Consider the following 9,258-nt stretch of genomic DNA (forward strand, 5'->3'; position numbering starts at 1 on the left):
TAAGTCGGGCCGGTTGCCTGTACGTAGGCGCAAACGTGCCACCTCTTTGCATATTATGTGCTCCTGATACCAAAGTACAAAATCCCCCAGACAGTTTACTATGCATTCGTGATACGAAGTTGTAGTAAATTTGGAGAGATTGATATTTACATAATCTATATTTTGAGATGCAATATATACATAGAAATATACAACTTTATTTTTGTACAATAATTTGGCATAATAGGTCTTTAATAGGACTAAAATATCTTAAGTAAACAAAAAAAAACTTTGTCATACATACATTATCAGGCTACGAAGTGAACTTATATTTATTAAGTATATTTCATTTCGCTTTGAGAATAAAATAACAACGCATATAACTAACCACTTGCTCCATTCAGTTAAATGACATATATAAGAAGTATATTATACATTAGAACATATATTTTAACCCTTTGCCCTCCGACAGTCATGGTGTACGCTATGCTCTTCATCGAAGCGTCCTTGGTGTAAAGGGTTAAAATATACAGAACGCACACCATACGTTACAATACCACAACGTTCAAAGAATATACAGTCTATATTACAATACTCGAAAATTTACAGGACATATATCACGCTTTAAAACATCTCGGAATGCATTGAATGAACAGGATACGCGGGAATCTTTGGCTTTAATTCGACGTAATGAGAATAATTGAGTTGCAAAACGACGTATCGACCATTTACGAAAGCTCTTTTGAACGGGTAACAATTCTCTCGAAAGAGTATTGGGCAGAGAGGTGGTTTTCCTGCAGCCTTTGCAGTTCCGTTGTCAACGACGTCCCATAGATCAATCATTTGACACCCAACTGGCCTGAAGCAGGAAAGATTCTTTAATGTACGAACATACAATTTTCATGATTAATTCAGCGAATGTCTGAAATTATTATATTACAAGTTCGCGAAACCAAAGCACAGGGGCTCTTCCAGTATGACATAATCGACGTCCATGTTCTTCAGAGTAAAGTATACGGAAGCCACGTCTTTCCTACTGAAGACTTCGTACACTTTCATCGTTCGATCTCTAAAACGTAGAACAACCGAATAGTATTGAAATGACAAATCCGAGGACGACGGGGCCTTAAAACCAAGCAGTCTACCTCATTTCTTTGCTTTCATAGTAAGGATTATTGACGATAGGTCTTCCCGTAGAGAGCATTAAATTCGCCATTAAAGACATTTTTCCGGCGAACACCGCGTGTTCGGGAGTATAATTCTTTATCCAATCAAACAACTCTTCTTGCTCGATATTGCTATATTCGCCTATAAAGTAGGACAAATAAACAAAATAACGAGAGTACAGATATTTAGAAAGAATAATATATAAGGAAGTTGTAGTCCTTTGCAATCTCGGCATAGTTACCTATGATATTTCGTTCTTCTTTAAGTCTCTCTAAACCATGATAGGACATCGCGGATATTAACAGAATGGTAACGGCAGTCTTCGTCGTATTACTCTTCAGTCCAAGTTTCTCCAAATACTTGCTCGAACAGACCATGCCCGCTATTATGCAGAGATGAGGGTTCATGAATAATTTTAGTCTCATAATGAAAACTGCCATAAGGATAAAAGCGCCGGTTTGTAGGCCGTTGTAGGCTAGATCTGCATCTATACACTTGGGGTACCCTTTAATTTTGTAATTTCTGTACCAAAAATACAGTACTAATGTTCCAGCGAGTATAGCAGATGGTAAAAGCAAAGTCTTTATGATTGCTTCGTAACTTCTGTACTGTAAGAAATCAAACTCGGCTGAGCATGTATACAGCATCGTGTGAAAGTCCTTGTAATTGCTCAATTTCGCTCTGAGTATATTGAACACGTGCTCATCGTGTTCAGACACGCATTTCAAAGATTTATATAATTTCGTACAAACAAATATAAGTACAACTTCGAGGCCTGTTTGCAATTTTGTACCCATAAGGAAAGATAGTTTGTAGAACAGACTTAAAATGAAACTTGTAAACGCAAGACAGAAGTACATAGAAAAAAATATAGTCCGGTCATCCGATACGGCCATTACTAACATTATGGACGAAACATGAATTGCACAAATGTACGTATAGAGATCATTTGAGATTATCCTCATCCATCTAAGAATAAGTAACGCAATGATTTGTGTCGTGAACACAAAATGGGTAAACTGCCAACAGCATAAACTAATTATTGTTGACATACCAGTTTTCTAAAAAATAGAATTATATGTAATTTAACTTAAAAGATTTTTATTTTGTATCAAATGACTCCATCAAAGACTCGACGTACCAAAATTAATTCCAGAGGCACTTTTTCACAGCCTTGCCGAGTATCTTCTTTAAGAATCACAGTTAGCATATACATCTGAGAAAGTATCGCTGGGTATGCAAAACTCTCTCGCAGCGGTGGTGTCCACTGAACACGTGTGCATTCGTTATGATTGTAAAAGAACAGCAGTACCGTGATAATTCCACTGCTCACACTGTTACCCAAGTACACGGAGTAATAAAACAGTATAGCTACAGTGAATATAGTACAAAACCAAACAATCTCCAAATAAAAATAAATAGGAACACCTAGGCCTTCACAGCTGGTTACCGGTGGCACACCGTCTCCTCTTTCTACCTAAAAGACATTTCTTTTTAGTTATCCCCCAGAGGATGTCATTCAGACTATTTTCTTTAATTATACTAAGTCCATTTGTAAATAGTCTTATATGCAATGTTGACAGTTTACAGCTTCTAGAGTCCTCTCAAGACTAATTTAATACAATTTCTATGTTTGTAACATCGACTATATACAAATCTGAAAGAAATAAGTCTCACTTGCCAACACTGGTCTATCGATATGATTCCTAGATTTTTAGCATAGTGGTAAAGCCATCCAGCTGCCAACTGTAAATCATTAATTTTTTTATTCTTTTTGTTCTTGTAAGTTAGTCAGTGATTCTTAAGTACTACAGCTATGCTGTGAATGTTTACCAAGAAATGTACCGCTAGAGTAAGGCGAATGTAATTTTATTTAAGGAAACATTGTTATTCTTGTTTTCCTTAAGTAAAGTCACATTTGTTTTGTTTCAGTAACCAAAGATGCATTTGCATTACATAAAATTAAAATAGAGAAAAAAAAATTGGATATATCAGTGTTTAGTAACCTATGACACCAGCAATTGTGACATATTAAGTGACTTTGTTCAGATGAAGTGAGTTGTTTACTGGTCAGTTTCTCTGAAGAAATGCAAAGGTTGAGCAAGTATAAATAACCCATTGAACTCTGTACCCTATCAAAAACTTAGAAACTTAGAAACTAAGAGCAAGTGATTTGTTTTCATTATGGAAAACATTCCCATACAACTTATTCACAGTAATTGAAATTGGTGTGATAATCATGACTGCAAGTAATTACCGAACCTTCTACTAAACACTGAGCTAACCAATCTAAATCCATAAATTTGGGTACAATACCTCTGGCAGCAACTTATACTTCTGACCGGCATTGATAACGTTTCCATGTTCCGAAATGTCATCGTTGATAATTTTGCTTAAACCCTCTGTGTACGTTTTCGATTCCGCGATTGTTTTGTAGTACGAGTAATACATTCCCTGAAGCGAAAACAAAACATATCATACCTGTCATCCATAAAAAAAATACGTCGGTATTTAAAATTGGATAGCTGGCTCGTACCATTTCCGTGCGAAAGGACATTTCCCTCTCGATTTCGGACAAATGTGAGAAATGCCGGTCATTTTCGAACAGTGTAGACACATGCCACCGATGGAAAAACCCGAAAGCCACACCTGTTATAAAAAAAAAACGAAAGAATTTTGACGAATCCCATAACTAAGTCGCGAGTCCATGTCTACTTTCTTCGCGGAGAGGCTCGTACCAATGAGATTCACTGCGATTTTATACATATTGAGGTTTCCACGGTGCGCTTTGTCCGCACCTCTACGCTTTCTGTCACTTTCCGGCGCCATTTTCGGAAAACTACTAGTTTCAATTTTCGATTTCAATAGGCGCATCCAGAATGATCAGCCCTCATTGAGCCGCTCTGTGAGCGGGTTTTAATATCAGTGGCGCCATCGGTGGGAAAATGCCCAAGTTTATAGTGAAAATAGTTTCCACTGTTGCTACTAAATGACGCCACCGATACGTTTTAATCAATTATTCTTTATTTATCATAAATGCGTTGTTAATACGATTCTTTGCTTCGTAACACTACGATATATTAGTTTAATATTTCATTTAAACATTTATCTGCTTTCATATATGTAAATGCAGCAATAATGATCGACTTTTTAGTTAGTGATGCCATCTATAAAAAACAGTGACAACTATTTTCACTACAAACTTGGGCTTTTGCCCACCGATGTCGCCACTAGTATTAAAACCGGTATCAGTATAGCTCATAGAGCGGCTTAGTGAGCGGTGGTATTTTTTGAATGCAGCCAATTACGTGCGGCGCGAAGTTTTTCGCACGCTGTTCTGCCCAGCCTCAAAATCAACTGCCAAAAAATTGTTCTTCCCTTTTTCGCTCGTTACGTTAAGAACATAATGTGAGGACTGTAAATTCCTGGAGATAGTCTCCAGGAAAAACAATAAAATAACTAAAGAAAGTATTTATACGCATAAGTACCGAAAGCTTATTCGACATGAAGTATATTAATTTATTTCTAAAAACTTGCGCTCTAACTCGGAAAACATTTCCATCTGAACAAAGTAAGAACTTTTAAAAACAGACCCTAACGTTTTCATTTTCTAGTTTGAGATCATCTTTGGAGTGTTAGAAACGAAATCTAAAAACGAACCAATGGTCGTAGAATTCAGATGAATTATAACCAAACAAACAACTATAATTTTAAGTGGAAAAGGGACAGTATCTAAGTAAGATCATCGATCGAAATAAAACGAATAAAAAGAATCGCAAATACTTCATAGGATATGTTTCCTTTTTCTAGTAGAGAAAGTATCATAATCGGGATAAATTTGAAGAATATGTTTTTCCGGAAGAATATATTTTAAACCTACCTGAGTATATTCGAACTGTTAACCGAATCGTCTTTAAATTTGTTCCTTTCGCCGCAAACTAACGATAAGTGGTAAAAATGTCGTTTCGAGCGTTTCGAGTAAGGAAATGAGTTTCTTTGAACGTAGGGTGTTCCTATCCTACGGCCCTGGATGCGCGCGTATAGCCAAGCGTGCATTGGCATTGGCACTCCCGCTATCGATCAGTCCCGTGTTAGTCCACCGTGACATGGAGGATCTTCTGCTGCAGATCGTCCGGGAGTCGAGCAATGCGAAGTTACAAAATCTACGGAAATCAGCGCAGGAAGCGTACGGTGAGTCGATCACGTGAAATCATTCGAAACCGACTCATCTCGTTACCAGGTGGAACCGCGTACACGTTTCTCTCCAACCTTGTCTATGTGCGCGATGTGACCCTCGCATCGTCACTGTTTCGTTAAATCATTTTTTAGAGATACGGAGTTGTTATTTACTTCGAACACTTGTCATTCCATTTGGCTTAACACTTTCGCTGCGGATGACGTACATGTCCGTCCAACTGAAAATATATAGCTGTTTTCACTTTTCATTTTTCACTAAAAAAAAATATCGTAATTGCAGCTCCCAGCAAAGTAGCTCCCTAGCTATTATATTCTATTAAATTATATTCGTCCGCAGCGAAAGTGGTAACGCGCGATCTCTTTAATCGTTCATTCCGAATGAATCGTAGCGCGAGAATTCGTAGCAGAAAAATTCGGTATTTTTTGTGCAGACTTCCTGGACAAGCAGCAAGGACTGTTACGCGATCCACCCCACGAGCTGCGGGCAAAATGTCTTCACACCTTTCAGCTAGCACTAGAGACGAGGAGGAGCAAATTCGTCGCATTCGGTCTGTCAGGATTGCACGTTCGTAATGGAATTCATTTTTCCCTACTGGCTCTGTTCGTATCGCTTACGCGCAAAGGACACATCCGGCCGAACCCGCGGGAAGGAACTCGATAACGCGAAAGATATCGACGAACAGCTGTCACGCGCGAAACAATGCTCGAAGTGTTTCTTGTGCTCTGCGTTGTCCTCTTCGCTCGACCTAGACATTCAAATAATTAAACTTCTCTCCGTGAAATTATTAGAAGCTCCGAGGAGAAACGAAAAGTTAATTTTTGGAACAACTCGTGTCTTATCATGCAGTCGTGTTACGCTGCATAAAACTGTTACAATTTTTTGAAAAGAGAATCCTTTTAATACTTTAAAAGAAATACAGTCAGTGTAGTAAGTATTCGCACAGGAACCAATTTAAAATAAAACTTCATGTATTGATTTTATTCATCGATTTTTGGGGAAGAAATAATTAACCAATATTTCTACATATTTTTAGAGTAGATTTTAAATTAAAGTTTATTACCACGGACCATGAGTGTTATAAGTAAAAAGAAAAAGAATCATGGTATAACAAGTATTTGATCGACTAAAATCGTATTGGTTACAAATTAGGATTATAAGTGACAGAAAATTTGTTCTCTTGTTGGTAAATGTTGTCGTTGAGGTAAATTTATTCCGATCGCTCATAATAGTTACCAATGAGAGAAGTTCATTCCGCTCGTTCATCGAAGAGCAATCGAAATGAACTTCTCTCATCGATAACTGTTACGAGCTATCGAAATAAATTTCTGTCATCGATAACTGTTACGACCAATTAAAATGAACTTCTTTCATTGATAATTGTTATTTCCGTCATCGATAATTGTTATGAGCAATTAAAATGAACTTCTCTAATTGATCATTGTTACGAGTGATCAAAATGAATTTCTTTCATAGATAACTGCTTTGAGCAATCGAAAAAGTATTGGACACTAATAACTGTTATTTGTAACCAAAAAGTTTAGAAATCGATATTTTTTAATCATTTTATTCTTCGATTTTTTTCCCTTATATTCTATGTTGACTATCTTGAATTTCAATAATAATCAATTTTGTATTAATGATTTTTATCGTTGAAAATTTTAGAATAACTGTTATTTTTGGTCCCTATTTATTACTTTTAATGTTAACCTCTTATTTCTTTTCTTAATAGTTTCTATTTTTAAATGACTGCTGTACGAATACTTCCAACGCTGACTATATATTTATGTATATCTCCTGCTAAAGATATATCTAAAATCAGTGTCGTCTTCTTTAGGATAACGTCGGATGAAAAATTCTGCTCTAGGGTGTACAGGGTGCTCCAGAAATAAATAAACGAATGAGCAATAGAAACAATTGTTTAACACTATCAAACATTACACGTTTCGAGTCTCGCTCTGGACCTTCTTTGGTAACAATATACAAGCAATTACCATCGACTACAATTTAATTAATATAATATACAAAAAGGAGAGGAATTGTGGGAGAAAATGTCTTTTTTCGTAGCTTTTTAAGTTGAACGAACAAGAAGTTACCCATATAACCGTTCAATCGAATATACGATACGAATAAATCGTTGTATCAAGTTTCGATTTCTTATTTATCGTACGAATAAAATTGTAGCGAAATTTGAGTAAAATGCCCTTCTATAGATTGGTTACTTATTTCTGGAATGCATGCGCGGTAAACCCGAAATCATCTCGGCATAAAGTCAGCCTAGCGTTTTAAAGTAGATATTCTGAATTCAGAGAATGTTGAGGGACGACAGGTTTCAATCGCCCTACGAGCCAGAGGACGATTCGCTCTGGTTACCGGCGCAAATGTTGCACGCCATGGGATCCATACTCTCTCAATCGGACGACACACAGACGGATATGTTGAAAGTAAGTCGAAACTCGTGTCAAGTTCGTTATCGTTAAAAAGACAGAGCTATTCGCTATTGATTCTAAAGAACAAACGAATCGAACAAGCAACGCAAAGCTATTCGAAAGATTTGGTTTTATTTTTGCTATGAACGTGTGTCCCAATTATTTATATACCGAAGACCGATAAAACCATGAACATTTATTATAAATTCGGTTGCTATTCGTAACTTTGAGCAATCGAATAACTATTGGACACTAATAACTGTTATTTATAACCAACAAGTTTAAAAATCGATACTGTTTAATCATTTTATTCTTCGATTTTTTTTCTTTATATTCTGTGTTGACTATCTAGAATTTCAATTAGTATCGAGTATCGTTTAGTACCTTTTACTACATTTACATAATAAACGGTAGAGTATTATTACTAGCCCTTTGCACTCGAGAGGTGGCTCTCAGTCACCACTAGGTTTTCTTTCATTTCTTTTCTTTACGTTTAATTTCATTAGAACTCGAAGTGTCGATAAAATAATTGTCGAAGAGGTAAAGGTGGTCTGATTTTCAAATCTCAAATTAGAAATCTCATCTTCGAAGTCAATACAATCTTAGCATTCGTGGCAATAGAATGTTAAGAAAGCATTTCGAATTGGTGCTAGATACCACAAAAAAGGCCTCGAGTGCAAAGGGTTAGTATCTCGGCACAACCGAGTTGCATGACAAAAAAAAAAACAGCGAATAATCGATTCGGGGAAATGGATATGCGGGAACTCGAAGACAAATTTCAAGTAAAATTAATAGTTTGTGAGAACTTTGTATTCATTGTTCCCTCGCCTTTGCTTCGCGTTACGTTATGAAAGACACGTGAACGGTTTATTCAGTTTTTGTTCGAACATTACGAGAATTTCCTGAAACTATTGCATGCTCGAGTTTACAATTATTTACACCGTTGTATTTACATGCAAGTCTTGTGTCTACGTGCGATCTTATTCGTAACGTTTTTAATTGTTCGCAGGTTCTGCTACAAGTCGCCTGTTCTTCGTACTGGACGATGAACGGCCGATTGATAATTGCCATACTCACTACCTGCTGCGAGGCTTTCGAAAACGGAAATCAAGCGGTGAGAACCGCCGCCCAGGCTGCGACAAGTCAGACGCTGCGATCCTTCTGTCTTTTCTTAGGTAAACGAGAAGAAAATACATTTCTAATCGATATTCGTCAAAGCGACATGGACCAGTTGGTCCAAGAATCTGTGTCCTGATACGATTGGCGTTTGAATGCTGAATACGCGTTCGTATCAGTGTCACGAATCCAGAGATGGGGGTATTCATATTCATAAATATGATTATGAATAAATTCACATCACGCGGATTTGTGAATATGAATATGAATAAATTTATGAATAAAAATGTGAATAACGCGTTATTCACATTGTAGTTGTGTTAATAAACACGTATACGAAACTCTGGAATATGTATAAGCACCTTGGATAAT

The 9,258-nt window shown here is 36.7% G+C and overlaps 2 protein-coding genes across 2 annotated transcripts in view; one reads left to right on the forward strand and one right to left on the reverse strand.

The window, feature by feature from the left end:
• Positions 1 to 145: 145 nt before the first annotated feature.
• On the reverse strand, positions 146 to 4,035 carry LOC128878630 (C-mannosyltransferase dpy-19). The gene is made up of 9 exons (XM_054127006.1): positions 3,885 to 4,035; positions 3,683 to 3,795; positions 3,463 to 3,600; positions 2,824 to 2,892; positions 2,288 to 2,623; positions 1,388 to 2,207; positions 1,125 to 1,287; positions 920 to 1,048; positions 146 to 838 (listed from the first exon to the last, which is right to left on the reverse strand). Exons 1-9 carry the CDS (start codon positions 4,018 to 4,020, stop codon positions 604 to 606), a joined length of 2,139 nt encoding a protein of 712 aa, XP_053982981.1. The 5' UTR covers positions 4,021 to 4,035; the 3' UTR covers positions 146 to 603.
• Positions 4,036 to 5,212: 1,177 nt separating this feature from the next.
• LOC128884588 (brefeldin A-inhibited guanine nucleotide-exchange protein 3-like) overlaps positions 5,213 to 9,258 on the forward strand; it is a 34,839-nt gene continuing 30,793 nt past the window's right edge. Inside the window, exons 1-4 of the mRNA XM_054138065.1 lie at positions 5,213 to 5,337; positions 5,775 to 5,908; positions 7,651 to 7,785; positions 8,780 to 8,945. Coding sequence (XP_053994040.1) covers positions 5,253 to 5,337; positions 5,775 to 5,908; positions 7,651 to 7,785; positions 8,780 to 8,945 — 520 coding nt within the window. The 5' untranslated portion in view covers positions 5,213 to 5,252. The remainder of the gene's footprint in view (positions 5,338 to 5,774; positions 5,909 to 7,650; positions 7,786 to 8,779; positions 8,946 to 9,258) is intronic.

Source organism: Hylaeus volcanicus, chromosome 1 (assembly GCF_026283585.1).
Source record: "Hylaeus volcanicus isolate JK05 chromosome 1, UHH_iyHylVolc1.0_haploid, whole genome shotgun sequence".
Classification (NCBI taxonomy): domain Eukaryota; kingdom Metazoa; phylum Arthropoda; class Insecta; order Hymenoptera; family Colletidae; genus Hylaeus; species Hylaeus volcanicus.

Excerpts from the sequence above, each read along its gene's own strand:
- LOC128878630 (XM_054127006.1), bottom strand. The coding sequence starts at position 4,020 with ATGCGCCTATTGAAATCGAAAATTGAAACTAGTAGTTTTCCGAAAATG. Across the intron at positions 3,601-3,682 it reads TGTCCTTTCGCACGGAAATG|GGAATGTATTACTCGTACTA; the intron begins GTACGAGCCAGC and ends TTTTCGCTTCAG. Across the intron at positions 2,893-3,462 it reads AGTATAAGTTGCTGCCAGAG|TTGGCAGCTGGATGGCTTTA; the intron begins GTATTGTACCCA and ends AATGATTTACAG.